Source organism: Callorhinus ursinus, unplaced genomic scaffold (genome assembly GCF_003265705.2).
Source record: "Callorhinus ursinus isolate GAN/ISIS: 27379988/994484 unplaced genomic scaffold, GSC_fseal_2.0 scaffold68, whole genome shotgun sequence".
Classification (NCBI taxonomy): Eukaryota; Metazoa; Chordata; class Mammalia; order Carnivora; family Otariidae; genus Callorhinus; species Callorhinus ursinus.
Window position 1 is genome coordinate 174,655 of NW_027397130.1, and position 22,510 is coordinate 197,164.

At 47.0% G+C, this 22,510-nt stretch overlaps 1 protein-coding gene across 8 annotated transcripts in view; it reads left to right on the top strand.

Annotated features, from left to right (window-relative positions):
• The first annotated feature begins 126 nt into the window (after positions 1–126).
• Positions 127–22,510, top strand: part of B3GNTL1 (UDP-GlcNAc:betaGal beta-1,3-N-acetylglucosaminyltransferase like 1) — a 117,951-nt gene continuing 95,567 nt past the window's right edge. For 3 of the 8 annotated variants that reach the window (XM_073886124.1, XM_073886122.1, XM_073886123.1), the window contains exons 1-4: positions 134–321; positions 1,588–1,704; positions 1,804–1,903; positions 15,215–15,279. In XM_073886124.1, coding sequence (XP_073742225.1) covers positions 259–321; positions 1,588–1,704; positions 1,804–1,903; positions 15,215–15,279 — 345 coding nt within the window. In that variant the 5' untranslated portion in view covers positions 134–258. Of the gene's footprint in view, positions 322–1,587; positions 1,705–1,803; positions 1,904–15,214; positions 15,280–22,510 lie in introns of all 8 variants that reach the window. The other 5 variants (XM_073886126.1, XM_073886121.1, XM_025859688.2 and 2 more) reach the window with 5 other exon arrangements.

The following is a 22,510-nucleotide window of genomic DNA, read 5'->3' on the forward strand; positions in this document are numbered from 1 at the left end:
CCCCCCCCTTCCCACCGGCCCGCCTCCTCCCCTCCCCCGCCCCGGGCCTGCGAGGTGCGCCGCACCCACCCCGGGCTTCCGGCCCCTCTAGACCGCTCCTCTCCACTCCCCGCCGATCGACGGCTCTCCGCGCCAATCGAACGCGCCCCGGCCTCGGCCGCGCTTCTCGGCGAGCCGCCCGCGCACGCGCCGCAGGCCGACGTGGGCGGTGGAGCGCCACGGGCTTGAAGGGCGGGGCGGCCGGAGGAGCGCGTGGCCATGCGGGCCCGGGGGGACCCCGCCGCCGCCGCCGCCGCCGCGCCCCACGTGGTAGGTGCCGGGGTCGCGGGAGCAGCCTCCGCCCCTCCCCCCTCCCTCTCCCCGCGGCGGGTCCGTGCTTCCCGGGGGCTTGCTTGGGAGGGTCTCCGCCCGAAGCAGCCTGCAGCCCAAGTTTATCAAGGCCCGCCTTGGACGGAAATTCACGTTATGTTCTGTATTGCAGATCTTGAGAACAGTAAAGATACTTTTTCCTTTTTTCTTTTCCTTTAAAGAATAATGTTTCCTTTAACAATAAATATGTAAGTAAATTAGGTGACCACTTTTTTGGATAACATAAATTCGGGAAGGGTTATCCTGTGTTGAATCAGATCCTGAGTAAAGAGCTTGACTGAATTATACTTTCAATCTGTGAGCTTTTCAAAACCATATTCGGATGTTATTTTTATAATCCTATCCATTTTCTGTGTAGATGTGCATGTATGTTCGTGCCATGCGTGTGTGTATGCATATGTACTGTGCGCACCTGGATGACCCGTGTTTGTTTTCTTATTTAGGAATTTGTCCACTCCTCAGTAGGGTATAAACTCTAGGGCTGGGAGGCACTAATTTCTATCTTTGGGTAGTCTATAATTGCTTAACGTGGTAACATATAAAATTAAGACGATTCCTGTAATCAGTTCATTTGTTGGCAGGTTTCGCTGGTTTTACTCCGTACACTTTAGACATTTTCGTTTTATCCGGTCTATAGAGAAGGACCGCACCAAACTCCTAAGTAGAGCGAAAGGACAGAGAGGTACATGGAGGTCACCCCCATTTTCCCAGCACCCACCCCATACTTTGTTAAAGCATGTGTCCAGGGACTTAAAAAGAGTTTTGTTGCAGTTTCTCTAACATAGTTTACCGAAAATGCTTACTCCACCGAGGAAAGGACCAATAGGTTATTTTCATGAGTGGGTTGGAAGATACACAGATGCTTGTGTCAACCAAAATGATGTTTCTGACCAGTGTTTGGAAAGCACATGAATTTGCCATTGAATTGGGAAGATTTTTGGTGCCTCTCAGGTTCTTGTTTGCTTTTCAAAAGTATCCAAAAGGATACTTTCCTCAATTCAGGGAAATCTAAGACATGATAAATCTTAGGCAACAAAAGAACGTTAAGAGCTTGGTGAGAAGGAACAGGCACCTTTTGTTTTGGGGGGCACATTCTTTCTCTGGAAGCCAGGCCTCCGCCTTTGGAGATGCTCAGTGGTAATGGGGAAGAAAATTAGAGGAGGAAAAGGCATCAGCTTTCACACGTGTATATGTCAACCCGTTTCTCTTGAATTGCAGTCTATCATCCTCCCAGTCCACAACGCCGAACCGTGGTTGAATGAGTGCTTGGAGTCTGTTTTGCAGCAGGACTTCGAAGGCTCCATGGAGCTCTCGGTTTTTAATGATGCCAGCAAGGTATTTGTGAACTTGCTGTTGGTGATGTAGCCCTAGCATGTGTCACATCTGAGTGTTTTGAGGAAGTTTCCTGAACTGCCAATGTCCTCGTGCTTTCAGGATAAGTCCATGACTATCATTGAGAAATGGAAGGTGAAGCTGGAAGGTTCTGGTATCCCCGTGGTCATTGGCGGGCACGCTTCTCCTTCACCCCGAGGAGGTTAGTGACCCTTTTTTTTTTTTAAAGATTTTATTTATTTGACAGAGAGAGACACAGCGAGAGAGGGAACACAAGCAGGGGGAGTGGGAGAGGGAGAAGCAGGCTCCCCGCCGAGCAGGGAGCCCGACGCGGGGCTCGATCCCAGGACCCTGGGACCACGACCTGAGCCAAAGGCAGACGCTTAAGGACTGAGCCACCCAGGCACCCCGACCCTGTTTATTATTCAACTGTAAGGAACGGTTTCTTATGACTTGTGCACTTAAACAACGTTAACCCTAACAGTAACACTGCCCGCTGATGCACCGGCGGAGGGTTAGCGGAGAACCCCGACCAACGACACACTGTAGCCGCCACAACCACGGGCACAGCCGGAGGGGACGCGGAGGAGGCCCTTCTTATAGGGTGTGGGAGGGGGCGGGGGGGGTTGTTGTAAACAGAAAGGCCATTGGAGTAAGCTGGGAGCTGGAAGTATAGTGGCTTCTCATTGGCTGGGCTGTGGCCGTCTCCCATTGGCTGGGCTGTTGCCAGGGTAGTAGGAAACCTTCCTTCCTGCAGCTGGGTTACTAAAGTAGTACCCACCTGTAAGGTGCCTCTCTTCCTATTGGGTCTGCAGTTGATAACCAGTGCTGGGCACAGAGCTCCCGCTGCCGGCCTCCTGACTCTGCTCCAAATAAGATTTTCTTTTATTAACTTTCATAATAATTTCGTTTTCAAATCCTGGTGAGAAGTATCCTGAATAATAAAGTTTATCACTTATTAAGAACCCAGTACACCTAGGTTTCTTTTTTTAAAAAAATTTTTTAAAGATTTATTTATTTGATAGAGACACAGCGAGAGAGGGAACACAAGCAGGGGAGTGGGAGAGGGAGAAGCAGGCCTCCCACTGAGCAGGGAGCCCGATGCAGGGCTTGATCCCAGGACCCTGAGATCATGACCTGAGCTGAAGGCTCAACGACTGAGCCACTCAGGCGCCCCACCTCTACTTCTTAAAATTCTTTTCCTGTGACATTAGATTTGTTTTTGTCCAATTTTTTAAAAATCTAAGAACTAGCTTTTGGTTTCATTGATTTTCTATATTCTTTTTTTCTGTTTTGTCTGTTTTCTGTTTCCACCCTGATCTGTATTTTCTTCTGCTTGCTTTGAGTTTAATTTGTTCTTTTCCTAATTCTTTTTTTTTTTTAAGATCTTATTTTATTTTAGAGGGAGAGTGCACATGCGTGAGTGCATTCAAGTGGGGGGTGGGGCAGGGCGGGGTGGGGGGTAGGGGCAGAGGAAGAGAGAATCTTAAGCAGACTCCCCACTGACCACAGAGCCCCAGTGACCCTGAGATCAGGACCTGAGCTGAAACCAAGGGTCCGTTGCTCAACCGACTGAGCCGCCAGGTGCCACTGTTCTTTTCCTAATTCTTCAGGTGGAAGCTGAGGTCATTGATTTGAGACTTTTCTTTTTTTCTAATACAGGCATTTCATGATATAAATTCCCCTCTTACTATCACTTTAGGAACATTGTGATGTTCTTTTCATTTTCGTTCTGTTTCAAAACACCTAATTTTCTTTTGACTTATTTACGGATTATTTAGAAGCATGTTAGTTTCCAAATATTTGAGAGGCTTTCCAGATATTTTCTGTTACAGATTTCTAATGTAACTCTTCTGTAGTAAGAGAACATACTTTGTCTTGAACGTGTGGCCTGTCTTAGCAAATGTTCCGTGTGCACTTGAGAAGGTTGTGTAGCTCTTGGTGTTGGATGGAGTTTTCCATAAATGTGAATCAGGTCAAGCTGAGGACAGTCTTGTTTAAATCTACCCTGTTGCTGATTTGGGGTCTACTTGTTCTGTCAGTTATTGAAAGGGGGCATTGAAATCTCTAACTCTGTACATTTGTCTATTCCTCTCTGTAGTTTTATCAGTTTGGGTTAACAATATTTTGAAACTCTGTTAGCATTTAGGGTTGTTATGAAGAATTAACCCTTCATCATTGTGAAATAACCCTCTTGATCTTGCTGATTTTCTTTGCTCCAAAATCTACATTGTTTGATATTAATTTAACTGCTCTGGCTTTATTTTGACTAGTGTTAACATGATATATGTTTTCCATCTCTTTAAATTTTTAGTCCATTTGTTGAAGGGTACCTCTTTTAAAGGGTAGCCCCTCCCTGTAGATTCTTGTAGACAGCAAATCCAGTCTGATAATCTTCACCTTTTAACTGGGTGTTTACATTAGTTACATTTAATATAACAGCTTTATTCATATGCCACACAATTCAGCCATCAAAGTCTATAGTCTTATGGTTTTTAGTGTTTTCCCAGATCTGTGCAGCCCCCCCCCCCCCCCCCCCCCCCCCCTCAGGTTTGGAACACTTTGATCACTTCACACAGGGACCTGGTGTTCTGTAGCCCTCACGCTCCGGGCCCTGCTCCTGCCAGGGCTGGCACCACACTGATTAAGTTTCGTGTATAGATTTGTCTGTTGAGGAGATTTCCACATGTATGTTTGTAAGGGATGTAGGTGTGTGGCTTTCCGCTGCTCTGCTATCTTTGGCTGTGGCACAGTGATGCTGGCCTCACAGAATTGAGTTTGGTGTTTCCCCCGTTTCTATTTTTTTGGAAGAGTGGGAAGGATTGGTGTCATTCCCTAAATGTTTGATGGAATTCATCAGTGAAGCCGTCCGGTTGGGAGGGTTTCTGTTTGTTTGTTTTGTTTTTGTTTTTCTTAAAGATTTTATTTATTTGAGAGAGAGAGAGCATGACTAGTGGGGAGCGGCAGAGGGAGAAGCAGGCCTCCCGCGGAGCAGGGAGCCCAACGCGGGGCTCGAGCCCAGGACCTGGGATCATGACCTGAGCCGAAGGCAGACGCTCAGCAACTGAGCCACCCAGGCGCCCTTTTGTTGGAAGGTTTTGATTAATGATTCAATCTATTTATCTCTTAGGTCTGTTCAGATTTTGTATTTCTTCTTGAGTCAGATTTGGTAGTTTATATATTTCTACAAATGTGTCCCTTTTGTTTAACTGGTTGGCACACAGTTTGTAGTATTTTCTTAGAATCCTTTCAAGTTTCTGTTAGTCAGGTACCCACTTTCATTTTGGTTTTCAGTAATTTGAGTTCCCTCTTTTCTTGGTCTGGCTAACGGTTTGCCAATTTTGTGGATCTTTTCAAAGGTTTCATTGATTTAACTCTTTTTTTTTTTTTTTACTTTCTATTTCACTTATTTCCCCTCTGATCTTTATTATTTTATTCCTTTGCTAGATGTGTGTTTAGTTTGCTCTTCTTTCTAGCTTCTTAACATGTAAAATTAGGTTAGTGATTTGAGATCTCTCTTACGTAGGCATTCATAGCTAAGAATTTCTCTCTGAGCACTGCTTTTGTTGTATCCCATAAGTTTTGGTGTGTTGTGCTTTCATCTTCACTTATCTCTAGGGATGTATCTCTAAGACCATCTAAGCATATTCTAGGAATACGTCTAAGGATATTCCACTGTTGCATAGAGTGTCTGTATGTGTCTGTTAGGTCTGCTGGTTTATAATGTTGTTCAGTCTTTATTACCTTACTGCTCTTCTGTCTAGATGGTCCATCCATTATTGAAAGTGGGATGTTGAAGTCTTCAACTATTATAGTAAAACCGTCTTTTTTTTTTTTAAGAATTCATCTGGGGCGCCTGGGTGGCTCAGTTGTTGAGCGTCTGCCTTCAGCTCAGGTCATGATCCCAGGGCCCTGAGATCGAGCCCCGCATCGGGCTCCCTGCTCCGCGGGAGGCCTGCTTCTCCCTCTCCCACTCCCCCTGCTTGTGTTCTTGCTCCCGCTCTCTCTCTCTCTGTCAAATAAACAAAAAAAAAATCTTAAAAAAAAAAATTCATCCATTTGAGAAAGAGAGATAGTGAGAAAGAGCACGGGGCCGGGGGTGGGGGGAGGAGGAGGGGGAAGCCCGATGCAGGGCTCCGTCCCAGTACCTGGGATCATGACCTGAGCCGAAGGCAGATGCTTAACTGACTGAACCACCCAGGCGTCCCCAAACTGTCTTTTTCTCTCTTTCATTCTGCCAGTTTTTGCTTCACTTATTTTGGGGCTCTCTTGTTAGATGTGTATAGTTTTATAATTGTTATGTCTTCTTGATTGACCCTTTTATCAATATAGAACGTCCTTTGTTTCTAGTAACAATTTTTGACTTAGGGTTTATTTTGGCTGGTATCAGAATAACCAAGCATTTCAGTACCCTTTGGGTTACTAGTTGAATGGAATCTATTTTTCCAGCCTTTTCACTTTTAACTCCTCTCTGCCTTTGGATCTAAAGTGAATGTCTTATAGACAGTATTTAAACGGATCATGTATTTTTAAAATCCATTCTCCCAATCTTTGCCTTTTAATTGGAGTATTTAATCCATTTGCATTTAGTAGTTAGTGACAAAGAAGGCCTTTTACCATCTTGTTGGTTTTTTGTTCCATAGCCCTCCATTAGTGCTCTCTTTTATGCTTGATTATTTCTAGTGTGCCATTTTGATTCTCTTCTCGTTTCCTGTTGCATGTATTTGTAGGTTATTTTCTTAGTGCTGACTGTGGAGATTACAATTAATATATTAAATTTATAACAACCTAGTTGGAATTAACACGAATTTAGTTTCAATAGTGTATAGAGCTCTGCCCCACACAGTTCTGTACTTCCCATTTTATGTTGTTATCACAGTTTACATTGATAATACCATGCGCCCACTGACATAGATTTATAATCATTGCTCAATGTATTTGTCTTTTAAGTCAGAGAGGAAAAAATTCAAAGTAAAAATAGAACAATACTGGCTTTTATATTTATCCATGTAGTAAACTTTATTAGCATCTTTGACTCCTTTGTGTGGTTTCAGGTTCTTGTCCAGCGCACCTTGGTTACAGCCTGAAGGACTCCCGTTAGCATTTCTTGTAAGGGCAGGCCTGCTAGTGAAGAGCTTCCTCAGCACTTGTTTATCTAGGAATGTCTTTAATTTCTCCTTCGTTTTTGAAGGATTATTTTGCCAGATCAAGAATTTCTGTTTGTTATAGACCTAATCATACATACACATTTTTTTATACAGTTGCTTTTTAAATCAGTTAAAAGAGGGAAGGAGAAATATGTATTTATATTGTCTTTTATAAAATAATTACTTTTGTTGTTTTTTGCTTTTGTTTTCGTTTTTTTGTAATGGATTTGAAGTACTCCCTGGAATTTCTTGGGGTCAATCTTTTTAGCCTAAAGAACTTCCTTTAGTATTTTTTGTAAGGCAGAGCTACTAGCTAGAAATTCTCTATTTTTATCTGGGAATGTCTTAATTTCTCCTTATTTTTGAGAAGTAGCTTTTCTGGATATACGATTCTTGGTTAACGGTTTTTCTCTTTGAGTGCTTTGGATATGTTACCCCACTGCCCTTTGGCCATGACTGCACTGAGAAGCCAGTTCAGCCACATTTCCCATTCCCTCTACCAGCTGCCTCTCACCAGAGCTCGAGAGGGCCCTTGCACATAGACTTCTCCACACCCTGTTGCAAAGGGCGTGGGGAAGGAACCCCTTCCCCACAAGCCGGGGCAAGGGCCGTGGGGGGGGGTCCCAGTATTCTTGGTGATACCACACCCAAGGTAGGTAATGTCTCTGTGCCAGGGTAGGGGCTGGGTGGAAGAAGGGAGACCTACTTTTGAATGTCACGTGCCTGGGCCTCAGCCTCAGCACCAGGTGCCTGCAGTCGGGATGAAAAGTGCTGATGCCCTGTGGAGAGTTTGGGTACCCCAGCCTCCAGCTGGTGGGAGGGGGAGGGGAGCCCTGCGTGCCCACGTGGGAAGGGGATTCCCCCTCGGGGAGGAACGGAGCCGGTCTTGGTTCAAGTACCACAGACTGTCACTGTTCTCACTGAATTTGAGTCATTTTCCTCAGCAAATATTTCTTCAATTGCTGTATATCCTTGGGGCCATTTCCAGAGATTGTAAGTGGTGGCTTTTTTTTTATGATGCCCACCAGTTTCTATTTAGGCGGTTCAGGCAATCTGTGGGGCTCTGCGTACTGTCATTCTGGAAGCCTAACTCCAGTCAAAATTCTTGATGGTTCTGTTTCATCTCCTATTGGCTTAGTAGCTAGAATTCTCTGTTATTTTAGTGATTGATTTGGGGTTATAGTGTACATCTTCAGCATATTACTGAGTTCAGCCTTTAAAGCGTCCACCTGTATCTTTGCGTGTAGTGTAAGGATCTTACAACAGTATCCGGGCATTTCTCTCCTCTGCTCCTTATGCTGCTGTGGTCCTACACCTTACTTTGCCTGTATTGTAAACCCCACAGGACGTCAGTGTTAACTTTAAAGAGACATATGCAGTAAGAAAGAGAATCACATGCTCACCCATACAGTTACTATTTCCAGCTCTTCACTTCTTTGTCTAGATCTGTATTTCCCTTTGCTGTCGTTTTCCTTCTGCCTGAAGGACTTTCCACATTTCTTGTGCTAGCGATGAGTTCCTTCACCATTTGCATGTCTGCATCTGGCACAGTTGCATGTGGGCTGGCGGACCCTGTGATGAAGAAATGTCATCACGACATGCACAGCCTCTCCTTCAGTCCCTCCCTGCTGCCCCCAGCTCCCCTCCCGGACAGGTGAGCTTGCCCCTCAGGTAACCTTCTTGTACAACTTCTGTCCTCCTGCTCTCTCTCTTGCTTCCCTTGCTCCCTTCTTTCCACCTTTCCACCTTCCTCTGCTCCATGCCGTTCCTTCCCCTTTTCAGAGTGGCTGGGGAGAGGGGGGGGGGGCTGACACAGCTGGTCTTCTGTATTTGTGGGGACAGCCCCTCCCCACCCTGATGGTACCTCTTCAACCTGATGTTCTTTTGCTTCGGGTAATGGAGGGAGGGATGGGTAGTCAGCTCACCTGAACAGTGGTGGCTAGAGAAAAGAACAGGACCCCAGAGTTCTTCCCAAGTCAGCCCCTGGACTGTGGTGTTCGGGTTCCCTCCCGTGCCAGCTACAGCCTCCTGTCTCCTGTAGAGGTTCCTGTAGTTTTAAGTCAGGTGTTCAGAGCCGTACGATTTTCTTCTGTTTCAAAGGCACTTCTAATACTGGGATTAGGTAGGTGGAGTGGGGTGGACTACTGGTTTGTTCTTGCACTGTCTTACCCAACTCAGTTTCTTACCTTATCTCTGATTTGTATTAAGCGTTCTAATCCTGAATATGTGTTAATGTTTTGTTTCTTTTTTCTAATTTATACTTCTCATATTTCTTACTGGGGTAAGAAGTCTAGAAGAACACTGTGGAATCCCATTACTGAATCCTTATATTGTTCCTGATGTAGAGGGAATGTTCCTAGTGTTTCAGTGTTAAGCATGATATTTACTATTGCTTCCTAACAGATGCCTTTTTTGAGTTAACTTGTGATTCCTAACTTAGCCTTCAGAAGATGAGGGATCAGTATAGAATTTTATTAAATGTCTCTTAGGTATCTGTTAAGGTGATTGCTTATTTGTTTCCCCTGACATACTTATCATAGTAAGTTATTTTAGTATTTTTCTTAACAATGAACAGTGCTAGAACTATCAGCGATGACATGGTAGTATTTTTGTACAATTACTCAGTTTCCTTCAGGATTTTTGTATCTATGGACATATGGGAAATTGATTTGTAGCTGTTTGGTGCTTATTTAGTGTCCCGCTTAGGGATAAGAGCAGAACGCCCTGGGCTTTGCTCATAGGGCATTTTTGTATATTGCGGCTCACCAGTCTCTGTCTTACCTATGTAAACTGGCCCCGCAGCCTGTGTAGAGACAGAAAAAAAGCATTTACTCATTCTCACAAATGTCTGCTTTGAGTAATAACAATTTTTTTGAATACCAGCGTGTGATAAAAAGAAGTTCAGGCATACAGATGGTCTACAGTGAAACACAGAAGCCTCACACCCTAGAAGCAACCAGTGTTTTTTGGTCTTAGTTGATCTAATTCACATAGTGTCAGTCGGTACTCACTGAACGAGGAAATGTTCAGCCACTGAAGTGTTCCACACTGCACTTCTCGTTTCCCCTGCAGGGATTTTGTTTATTGTAATATGGTCACATTGTCAGGGTGCATCATCTCCACACTCTGTTCTGTAACTTGTTTTATGTGCTTTACTGTAAAGTTGATTCTGACAGGTGCTGTTCACCGCAGACCAGACCGTGTGGTGGGTTAGACTCAGAACTGAGACCCTCTGCTGTTGGCTCTGGGCTGTGCCCGGGGGGCTCCCAAGTGTCAGGATCTGGGGGGCCTTTAAAGACCTTCTGCCTTATTCTCTTTTACTTTCTATACACCTGCCGTTGTTTGGTATTTTCCCCCTTCTCTTTTTCTTTTATTTAGTTTTCATTTTACATGTTCCTTTTTTGTGTTGCTGGAGTACTCCTTGAAGTACATTTTCCGTATCTGGCATGTAGATGGTAAAATGTTTGGAGTTTTTACATGTCTGAAAATGTCTTCATTTTGTACTTAGGCTCAATTGACAGTTTGGCTAGGTATAGAATTCTAGGTTCCAAAATCATTTCCCTTAGAATTTTGAAGGATTGCCTCGTTATCTTCTGGTGTCTTCTGGTTTTGTTAAGAAATCTTATGTCAGTCTGACTCCTTAAAAGTTTTCTTTTCTGAAAGTGTTTAAGATTTTTCTCTTTATGTTTTGAGTTTTGAAATTTTATAATGCTGGGTTGAGGTGTCGTTGCTTTTCATGCACCTTCTGTTTTTATACTGAATGATTAGCTTTGCATTCTTAGCTTTAATTGTAATATATTGGGTTTCCTTTAGCTTCACTTTAAAGTTTTTGTATGAGACTTGAAATTAATATGCCCGCATACACTGCTGGGTTGAAGGAGGAGGTAGGCCAGATGATGAGGCCGGAACCTGTGGACAGGCCCCTGCAGGTTGTAGGAGTTTGTCCTTTAAATAGTGGGCCTCAGCTTTGGTTGCATGTTAGAAGGGCCTGCGAAGCTTTGGGAGCCCTGATGCCTGAGTCCCACCCTAAGATATTCCTGAGTCATCGGTTTGGGTGCCGCCTCTGCACTGGGACTGTGGACGCTTCCTAAGAGATGCTGGGTGCATCCACAGTTGAGGACCACTGCTTCAAAATAGCCTCAGGAGTGGTGTGGCGTCAGCCCCACTCCCTCATGGGCTTGGTCCTCAGGGAATCTTGTCGCTCTCGTGATATTTCAGGGGTGGGCAGGGTGGAGGTTTGGGATCCCTCTGGGTCCCCTGCTCTAGAGCCAGGGCTGTGCTGGCTCTGCTCCACGTCCTGTTCAGACTGGCGTGTGACTGTCCTGTCGGTGGGCAGGTAGGGGTCAGGGTGGGGGTAGGGTTATGCTTCAGCAAGTCTCTCCAGAGAGGCGTGAGCAGGAGAGACGGCCACTCTTCCCAGACACTTCTTGCCCTCAAAGCCCTTTCATCCTGTTCCCTCTCTCTGCTCTTTTCTGCCAGTTTTGGTGGTCAGGTGGTTCACTTCCGATTCTCAAGAGCGTTCCCCCAGCATGACCTCACAGAGCTTGCGCCTGACCCTGGAGGACTTGCTGGCCTACTCAGAGTTCGCAGAGGACATCTGAGCCCAGGCTGTCTCCTCCTGAGTTCCTGGGGGCCCGCCCTCAGACAGGGCTAACCTTTCGCAACACTGGCTCTCCACAAAGCAGTGTGCTACTCCATGGGGGCGGCTCGATACCCGTCCTCCCGGTACCCTGCCGTCACTTTCGGCAGCTTCCTGCCAACACTGAGGTCTGTGTTCCTGGGCCAAGGAGAGGGAGGGTGTTGGTGGGCCTGAGTTAAATAGTTGAGTTCACGGAATGAAACAGAAACAGAGTGCCCCAACCCCACACCACATCCCTCATAAACAGCACCCCGTATCCTACTTAGAAGAGCAGGAAAGTGTAGACATATTTTAGAAAAAATTTAAAACCAGTAATAGTTCTTAAAATTGGTCATTTTAAAAGAAAGTTTTTTTCTAAGTTTATATTGAAAGACCACACTCTTTGGCATTGCCTCTTGGGGGCCCTGCCACCAGAGGACCAGGGCAGAGGACTGGGCGGCAGGCAGCCAGGCTGCGGCGGGCCCCACCCTCCACTTCTCTGTGCCTTGGTTTCCCTTTCGGGCAGCAGGTGCCCGTGCCCATTGCTGAGAAGGCATAGGTGCTAGAGCCACTCAGTCGCTGCCCGTTCTTGGCATCCTGATCTTCACTGTTAACTCATGCATCTGGAAGACACTCCCGTTTTTTCCCAAATTATTTCTTGTTTTCATTGTTTGAAATAGAAAACTTGAAAGAAATCAGTTATTGTAGAACATCTGTTTCAGCTTGCTTCTGAGATATGTGTAAACAAATTGTGGTTTCTGAAACTAGTTTGAATGTCTTTTTAAAATATTCTTTAATTAAGATGGTTTGCATCTTCCGTAGTTGATAAAGGAAGTCGAGGGCATTTTGGTGATGGTGTGTCTTTACTTGTCTAATCTCCATTTTATTTTATTATTTTTAAAGATTCTATTTACTTATTTGACAGAGAGAGAGACACAGCGAGAGAGGGAACACAAGCAGGGGGAGTGGGAGAGGGAGAAGCAGGCTTCCCACTGAGCAGGGAGCCCGACGCGGGGCTCGATCCCAGGACCCCGGGATCATGACCTGAGCTGAAGGCAGCCGCATAATGACTGAGCCACCCAGGCGCCCCTAATCTCCATTTTAAACACATTTTGTTTTTTATAAAATACTTTTTATAGATTAGATATAACTTGAGTCATATCACACTTGTATGTGTTTTGTCAGTAACAAAATGAGTTGTCATAGTGTGAAGAAATGAAGCGGTTGTGCTGTCACTTTGAAGGGGGCAAGGTGAATTCAGAGGGGCCCTGCATTCCAATTATGGAACGGAGTTAATTTGATGACATCCGAAAGAGCATATTTTCCTACAAAGATATTTTCTGAAATAGAGAAAGTTATGTCGACTATTGGATAACATAAATCCAGTGTTTCCTTTTCCAGGAGTGCTGAGTTATTTAAATTGGATTAAGATTCATTTCTTATTATTTCATATCATAACAGAACAAAACATTTCTTAAAAATGCGGTCACTTGCTAAAATGAAAACACAACACAATTCTGTCCTCTCCAAAGAGTGAGGGTGGCTGCGTTTTTCCTGCTGTGACCATGACAACCGGCTCCGTCACAAAGGGACAGCCTCCCCGGACATCAGGCCCTGGCACAAACATTTGACTTTCTTCAAGGCAGTAATATTAAAGCAAATTCCTTGTCTTTGCCAAACATAGGACTCATTGTGAGGAACTTCCAGCTTCCTTAGTGAGACATGTTTTCCTTCGTTATCCAAATTCTGGTTCAATTTTTTCCCCTTCTGAAACCTGACTCTACTAAGCAGCTTTTTAAACAGAACTCCTGGTAATTTAAATGGGATTGTGGACCATCTCTTCCCATTTGCATTGTCCTCATGCAGCGCTTTGGTTTTGATCCCAAGAGGCCTTTCCTGGGCCTGCCATGCCTGGCAGCGGCAACACAGCTTTAGCCACAGCTGTGTCCGTGCGGCCGCGAAACCCTCCCCGGGCCCTTGCCGCGCTCCCTTCTCTGCCTGTTACACCAGTGGTTCTTGGAGACCTGGGACCGCTCTGCTGACTGATTTGGGTTGGCTGAACTCTAGAATTAATGCTAGAGACTGAGCTGCCGCCTTGTGTGAAAACAGCCTGCACAAGGGCACTGCCCTGGGCCACAGCCTGGGTGACCTGAGCAAGGCCGTGTCCCTGCTTCTCTGGCACTGGGGCTGCAGTTTGCTCAGAGCCGCTGACTGGAGCGGCTGCCTTCTCTCCCTGCCTCAGAGACGCTGTCCGTGGCGTGGAAAACCAGGGAGTGCTCCGGTGTGGCCTGAGGCAACGTATCACTGTGTCCCTGGCACCAACGAGACGTTCTTCAGTTCGCCTGAGCTGGAGTACTAGAGGGATTTACTGTTTTATGTCTGCGCACATCTGTTTCAGTTTCTGTGACTTTTCTCCGTGGCCCCAAATCCGTAACTGGCTGGTTAACTCGATTCAGGTGTTGGTAACTGCTTTTCTAGGGAGGTGTATCTTGTACCTTGAGGTCCCTTCGGCCCCTCTAAATACCTCCTGTAACCTGCCCTGGGCCTCAGCACCCGGACTCAGCTGCCTCAGTGCTGAGTTCTGTGGCCACTCCTTACTCAGAAAGCTTATTGGGCCGGGCCTGCCCTCCTGCCTGCCTCCATGGCCTGCTGTTCCCCACACCGCTGGGCACGCTCTGGCATCTGCTCTTTATCAAACCCTAGCGGCCCCAGGCCCCCTCTTGCCCCTTGTCTTTGTAAGCCTCCTGGTACTTCTCCAGCACTGTTCATTCAGTGCAGCCGGAGGTCATCATTTAACTTTTCCCAACTCAGTTGCAATCTCTTTGAAGGCAAAGTGTTTCTAAAACATTTATTAAAACATAACATCCGTACAGAAAAGTGCACTTATCATAAATGCCAGTTCAGTTAATTTTCTCAAACTGAGCACGCCATGTAACCAGCGCCCCGATGAAGAGCCGACATCACCAGCCCTCAGAGGTCCCCTGTGTCCCTTCTGGTCCCTGCCCACTTCCCAAGGCAACCCCCTGATTCCAGATGAATTTGCTGCCCTTGAACACCATGTGGACATCATGCACATGTGCATGCAAACCGGGGTTGTTCATTCTCATCACGGTATTTTTCTCAGCGTTTCCGTTTTACGTTGGGGACTATCACATCTTGGTGAACGTGGGGGTGTTTGTGGGGTCTGCACCTAGCAGGGAGCTGCTGGGTCATAGGGTATGTGCGTGTCCAGACGTGATGAACGCTAGCAGTGACTGTAATTACCACTGAGGGATGCATTCAGATAACCGCTCATGGTGTCCAGCCCAGTGAGCTTTTACCAGCCGATCACACACGCGTTACCCCCTCCCCAGGTAACCATATCTTGACTTTTATCAGCATTCCTGACGGCATTTACTCAAGCACTTCCATTCAGGGACATTTTGATTTTTTCTTTTTTAATATTCTCCCCAGCTTAGCTTAGTGTTACACTCAGTAAATGGTTGCTGAGTCTGCTTTCCTCCAGTGAGCAATCCCTCCTCACTACGCTGGTCCCATGTGGTCTCTTTGCGTCTTAGCCCCTAAAGACGCAGCGCTGTTTTCCGTTTGCTTCCCTTTCACTCTGTCTAGGGCTGACCTGGTTTTTTTTTACCTGGTAGTGTACAATGTTGTTAGCTCCCTTGTAGTACCATTACCCTAAGTTCTAGGAAAGAGAAGACCATTGAAAATTGAATTACAAAAGAACTTTTATCTTTCTTTTTTCAAACAGTTGGATATTCTAAAAATCAAGCAATAGCACAAAGCTCAGGATCTTACCTTTGCTTTTTGGATTCGGTAAGTAACTATTTTATTTAAAGCGTGTGTATATGTAGTGGTTGAATAATTAAATGACCTGACATTTTAGTGTGGTTCTTGAAAATCATTATTCTAATATATAATGATAAGACTTAAAAGTTAAGGTTCATGGGCTCTTGCTGTTAAATTGCCGTAGCACTGAATGAGTTAATTTTTAATAAATAGGATTATATAAAAATGCAGAATTGTACAAAAGAATCACATAAACTGGGAAGATGTGGACAAACACTTAGCTGATGAACAGCCTTAGATAAGACGTAATGCACACAGTGATAAGAAAGCGCAGAGAAGGGCCGGTGGTGGATCTGTCGGGAAGGACAGAGGACAGCTGACTGCAGGTGGGCTTTAACGTACCTTTAGGTCACTTGTGACCAAGGAAACAAAAGTTACATTAGTGAGATACGAGTTTTTATTTATTTATTTGAGAGAGAGAATGAGAGAGAGAGAGAGCATGAAAGGGAGGAGGGTCAGAGGGAGAAGCAGACTCCCCGCTGAGCAGGGAGCCCGATGCGGGACTCGATCCCGGGGACTCCAGGATCATGACCTGAGCCGAAGGCAGTCGCTTAACCAACTGAGCCACCCAGGCGCCCTGAGATACGAGTTTTTAAAAACCACGTTAACAGGGTTTTCTGAAGTGCAGATAGTTCGTATTTGGAAAGTGTGAATTGGGGGTGCTCGGCAGCAAAGTTAGGCATTTTGTTATCAAGAACTTAAAAAATGCTCATGCCCTTGACTCTAGACTTCATTTGTAGGGATCTCAGAAATTCTGAAAACAATTTATGTGTGGTCAGTATATGGGAATTACTACAATGTCTATAAAGCATCTTCAGTCACATGACGAAGGATTATGACAGGTGACCGAGAAGCATAATAGCGTGTGTTCACCCGTGGATTTTCTTGTTACTTTATTTTTTTTTAAAGATTATTATTTATTTATTGAGAGAGAGAGAGCACAAGCAGGGGGAGGGGCAGGCAGAGGGAGAAGCAGACTTCCCGCTGAGCTGGGAGCCCGATGCGGGGCTCGATCCCAGGACCCCGGGATCATGACCTGAGCCAAAGGCAGACACCCAACGACTAAGCCCCGCAGGCGCACCTTATTACTGACTTTAAAACACGCTTTAAGAATGTCTGTCTGTATGTGGTCTCCCTTCGGGCTCCTCTGGGTCTGGGGATGCAGGGCACCCACGTCTTCTGGGCATTCCTTGGGTAGCTGCTTTGGTGTTCGCGAGGTCGGCCGTGGCTCAGAGTTTCTGCTTGTGCTGAATTCACCTACGAACCTTGTCATCTCGTATTGGCTCAGCCTTTTCCTTGATTACCAGGACCTTCTGTACAAGGTCTGGGTCCACAGGGAGGTTTGGGGAGATTGTGTGCCTATGCGAGCAAGTGGCAAAAAATTACCTCTCAGACGGCCCTGCTCTTGGAGACAAACCCCGGGGCTGCAGTGCCTGTCCTGCTGCTTCGGCATCTCCGGTCTCTTTTTCTGCCTTTTTCTTAGATAAAACTCCCTCTCGTTCCCTCATCTCCTTGCAGACCTGGCTCCGGGGCCTGTTTTCACTCTTAGAGGGTCCGTCCAACAGTTTCCTAAACAAAGACAGTTTTTCCACCAAAGACAGCTACACCCACCACATAGCAAAGGGTGCTTTTTCGGCCTTTGGGTGCAGGGAGGTGGCGATTTTCTGTTGCTCCGTTAGGACTGCTCTTTCTGAAATACTCAGGAAGCTCCCACTGGCAGGACTGTAGGAGAAGGAGAGAGGAGGGCTGAAGATACCCTCTCCTCTCCAGTATATCCTCCAAGGCTTTCTCTGCGTTTGCTGGAGAGCAAGAAAGAAAATGAAGGAAGGCCAAGTTGGACCGGGTGGAGCCCGGTTCAGAACGGCGAGAACCGCGGACCAGGGAGGCTCCTGATAAAGCTGCCGATGGACATCAGCACAGTCACCACTGGGCTGGCGGAGGGCACGGAGGACGACCAGATCCTGCAGTGGTGGGCAGGGAGAGAAGGGGCAGGTTGGACGCCTGGCCTGGTCAGTCCCGGAAACTGTGGGGAAGGAGGTCGGGGGGGAGCGGTCAGAGCCACAAGGGCCAGGAGAGGCAGGCTGCCAGGTTGCGCATCACCATGTCTCCGTCCTGGGCGTGGGCATCAGAGAAGGATGGTGTTGCCGAAGTCTGACCAAGGAAGACTGGCCCCCACTCTAGAAATGTGAATTGTTCTTGGGGTTTAGGTGAAATAAATCAGTGAGGTAAATTTTGGCGAGCTTTGCCCTGGGATTGGCACGACCGCCTTGCTGCACTAACCAGGGCAGGGGTGGCACAGTCCATCGCCTTCCCGGTGGCTGATGGACGCATCTGCCTGTGAGGGAGCTGGGGGCACAGACAGGCAGGCGTGTCTGGTTCATTTAGGACCTGGTCGTTCCCGGCCATGGGGTGGGGTAAGATAAGCAAACAAAAAAGTCTGGCTTTTGAAGAAGGTAGCCTTTAATATGTGCATCATGACAGGGACTTGAATTCCTGGGCCCTTGAGGTGAGCAGATGCGGCGTCTGTGGAAAGGAGAGCTTAGAACTGGGCTTCATCCGGGGGCCCTGCTTTTCTGAGAGTGTCCCTTCCGAGGGTACCCCCAGCACTTGCCACCACAGCAGAGAACCTCTGCCTGGCCCGCTTCCCTTGGGCCCCTGGCAGCATGGTCTCTGCATCAGGAGCCAATTAGCCACCACGGAGCAGTGTGTCCTCAATGGCCACAGCGCCTGGCAGGGGCTGCAGGCCCGAGGATTCACGAGGGGACCACCCGGGAGGGAGTCTGGGCGTGCGCCCGCACGGGGACACCCAAGGGGACTGCCAGGAGGATGCCCCATCTTCCCGGAGGTGGGTTGGCGTCCTCAGTGCAGGACAGACAGGTCACGCACCTGTGCTGCCCTCGGGTGTGGGGCCGCGCCCTTGTCTGACGGCTGCCTGGAGCGCCTCTCCTCCATGCACTTTTGTTTTATTTGTTTAGTTTCTGATCTTGGTGGGTTTGGTTTATTTCTAGTGCTCACTCATTACCTCTCAACCTTTCTTTTTACTTTCTCGCGTAAGGTTTAGGATGATTCCTTCTCTTCTGGGGACCACATGGGTGTCCCTAAGTCCTGAATATAGTGACTCAGGTATTATCACCTTCGTAGCTTCCAACCTGATTTTTTCATCTTTAAACATAGACCTCGGGATCTCGGGGCAGAGAACTGAGTCCATCATGAGCCTCGGTTCAGGACACTCGCTCCTGTTTTCGAGCAGGGTCAGTTTGGTGTGTTGTACCCGTGTCTCGGCAAAGGCACTGGTGTACGTGCCCATGAACCTGCCGTGTAGGACTAGAGCCGGCCTGGCCCTCTGACCGCCTCCCCCGGCACACCTGCCACATGCCACGTCGTAACCCCTGCTGAACTCTGCTGTTTGTACAGAGCTGAAAAAGTCAATTAAAAATTTCAGTGTTTTTATCTTTATGCAAAGAGTATCAGGCTATGTAATATTTTAAAACTTGCGTTGTTAAGGTCCATCAGTATTGTTGTTACATCTTTGTAGATCATTCAGTTTTTTTGTTTTTTTTTTTATTTTGTTTAAAGATTTTATTTATTTGAGAGAGAGAATGAGAGAGAGAGCACATGGTGGGGAGGGTCAGAGGGAGAAGCAGACTCCCCGCTGAGCAGGGAGCCCGATGCGGGACTCGATCCCCGGACTCCAGGATCATGACCTGAGCCGAAGGCAGTCACTTAACTGACTGAGCCACCCAGGCGCCCGATCATTCAGTTTTTAAAAACGGAGGTAAAATTTATATATAGTGAAATGCAAGATTTCAGTGTGAAAATTATATACAAAGTGAACAATTTGGTGAGTTTTGACAGCTGTGTACACCCATATACCTAACACCCCAGTCAAGATACAGAGCATTTCCGTCACTCAGAACGTCCACTGTGCTTCTGCTAGACAGCACTCACGGGTCTCAGATCTGCAGGTGAAATCTTACAGGATGCCCTCTTGTGTGCAGCCTTTTACTCTGTGGTTCTCTGTGATATTTTGTGTGTCGATGGCTTAATCTTTTTTTTATTATCTGTTGTGTGAATATGCCACGATTCGTTTTACACTGTACTGTTTATTGACATTTGGGCAGTTTCCTGTCTGGGTTATTTTAGTGAAAGCACCACAAACATTCTTATGTAAGTCCTTTTGTGGATGTGTATTTCCATTTCTCTTGGGAAAATACCCAGGGGTGGAGTTGACTGGTCACAGGGTAAAGGTATGCTTCGCCTGAAAAGAACCTGCCAACCACAGACAGTGCTCTTGTGTCCGGGGCGGGGGGGCTGCTCCACCTTCTTGCTGACCCGGACACTGTTGGTCTCAGTCTTAACTATTCAACAGGTGCAGAGTGTGTCTTGTTGCAGCTTTGATTTGCATTTCTGTGGTGCCTGGTGATGTTGTGCACCATTCACGGGTTTAATGGCCATTCATTTCTTTTGTGAAATGTCTGTTCAAATCTTTTGCCTGTTTTTTTTAGTTGGGCTGTTCGCCTTGTTATTAGAAGACGAGTTATGCAAGTTCTATATTTTGGATGCAAGTCCGTTGTCAGACACTGTGAATACTTCCTCCCATCTGTGACTTGCCTTCATATTTAATGTCTTTTGATGAACAGAAATTCTAAATTTTGCTGAACTCCAGTGTATTTTTTTCTTTTGTAGTTAATTTGTTTTTCTGAGAAGTCTCCACTTGCCCCAAAGGAGAAGCTGTTCTCTTATATTTTCTTCTAGTAGTTTATGGTTTTTATTTTATATTTAGCTCATTATCCATCTCGTATTAATGTCTGTATGAAGCAGGACCCAAGGCTAATTGGTCACAGCGCCCTTTGTTGACGACACTGTCTTTGCTGAGTTGCCTGATGCCCCTGCTGAAAGTCAGTCAGCGTGCCGGTGCATGTTCCATCCTGCTGCTCTGTGGTCTGTGGTGTGCATGTGGCCCGCCACACAGCAGGGCACGGACAGACAGACCACGCGTGCTCACGCATCCCCCGCCAGGCACCCGGCTGCTTCCAGCTTTTGCTCTCGTGAGTGACACTGCTGCACTGCACGGTGTCACGGAAGCCAGAGCTCCTGTTGGGTGGAATGCTTGCCCCAGGGGTGCGCGGCCATCTGACTAAGGGACACTGCACTGCTCTCATGTGGCAACAGCCCTCGGAGCCTGGGCCATGGAGTCCATAGCCTCCCAACACTTAGCACCATCAGCCTCTTAATTTTTGCCGGTGCCTCACAGTGTTTCCATCTGTGCTTCCCGGTTGTAAATTGTGGCGAGCACCAAGCTCACCTTTTTGCCCATTTTTCTTTTTCAAACTTAAAGAAAAGTACAGAGAACTCGGCTTCGCAGTCAGCATTCCATCTGTCACCTTGAGCCTTTGCTTCCTGCCAAGAAGGACAGCTCCTCCCAGCAGAGCAGGAGCACATACAGGACGGACCCCGCACACCCAGCTTGTTCATGTGTCACCTGAGGCCTGGTCAGGACCACGTGCTGGAGTTGCTTGTCTCATGTTCTCCATCTCCTCTGTCTGGAACATTCCAAAGCCTGACTTTCCTCATCTTGACGTTTTGGAGGGTTCCAGGGCACTTGTAGACTGCCCTCTTTAAAAACTCAAGTTGTCTGATTTCTTCACGACTGTGTTAGGCATGCATCTTTGTGTGGGATATCTTGTTGCATGTGATTTTGATTTGCCCCATTCCTGCCAGTGCTGTCTCTGGTCACCCAGTGCAGGTGGCATCTGGACAGTGGAGCTGCAGCAAGCCCTTACGAGCTCTCCTGTGGATTGCCTCTTTTTCGGCCGGCCTTCCCTGGTGGGCACATCAGGGTCCGTGGGGTCAGGAGAAGATGGTTGCGGTCTGCAGCGAAGGCAGGGTACCGACGATACATCAAAATAAAATATTTTTGCATGAAGAAGGCTTCTGAGGCCTCTTTGCTGGGTTGCATTTTGACTTGTTGGCCTCTGGGACGCAGGCAGATTGCCGCATTTTAAAACTTAGAGTGTTTATCGTTAGGAGCAGCTCCCAGGCTGCGGCTCCTCCTGGAGTTCATTCATTGGTGTGCCTGGTGCTGGTGGGGACAAGGGGTGCAGCAGTCAACAAAACAGACCGGAGAGCAAAAGCCAACGTCTCCACGGTGACGTCGGCCCCCCCCACCCCTCCAGACCCTCACGCACTTTCACACACGCAAGCCAGGCCCACGTCCCCTGCAGCTTCTCAGCGATGCCCTCACCTCTGAGTGCCGCCAGCACACGAGGGGCCTCACCCCTTGGCCTGCTCGTGGGATGCCCTGTGCACGGCACTCGCCAGTTTGCACACGCCTGCCATGGACGGTGTGCTGTGGCCTGGGCCTTCACAATTCAGGAATCTCCTGCTTAAAAGAGGATGTCATGGCAGCGCTTAAGAAACGTGTGTTGCAAAGCTTGAGCGCGGCTTCCACGTACACACTTAGCTGTCCTTTGGCATCTTTCATCAGCATCTTGTAATTTTCGGGGTACCACAATCACGTACACATGCTGTTAAGTTTATGCTGACATGCCCTTTTCTTTCAAGCAGTTGTAAACGGACATTGCGGTCTTAATTTCTACGTTCACTTGTTCATCATTACGGTAAAGAAATACGGTATTTTTATGTATTGATCCTGCAGAACTCCCTGTTAGCTCTAGGTTTTGGGGTAGATTCCTGAGGACTTCCTAGACAGACAGTCACGTCTTCTGCAAAGAGGGTGGTTTTATTTCTTCCTCTCCGACCTCTGTGCCCTTCACCCTGCTTCTGCCTCCCAGCACCGAATAGAACTTGTGCTGGGTGAGGGCAGCACCCTTGCCCTTCCAGGTCCCGCGGGGTCCGCTCTGTCCTGGCTGGCTGACAGCTTTCCTCGTGAATATGTGCTGGGTTTTGTCAGATGTTCTTTCTGTGTCAGTTGGGATTTATTGGTTTTTTAAAACATGTTACTGAAGAGTTACACGATTTTTTCCCATGATTTTGGAATTTGGAATTTTTCTGATTGTTAAGAATCATTCCTGGAATTTGGTGAGCTCTTTCAAAGCATAGCTTCAAGGTTTTTTCTCAAATAAGATGAATTTTTCAATATTAGCTCGTAATTTTTTTTTCTATCTTGTTTTTTCCTCTTGGGTCTCTTGTGTGTGAATGTTAGGTCTTACAGTCTGCTCATTTCTCCGTGATTTCT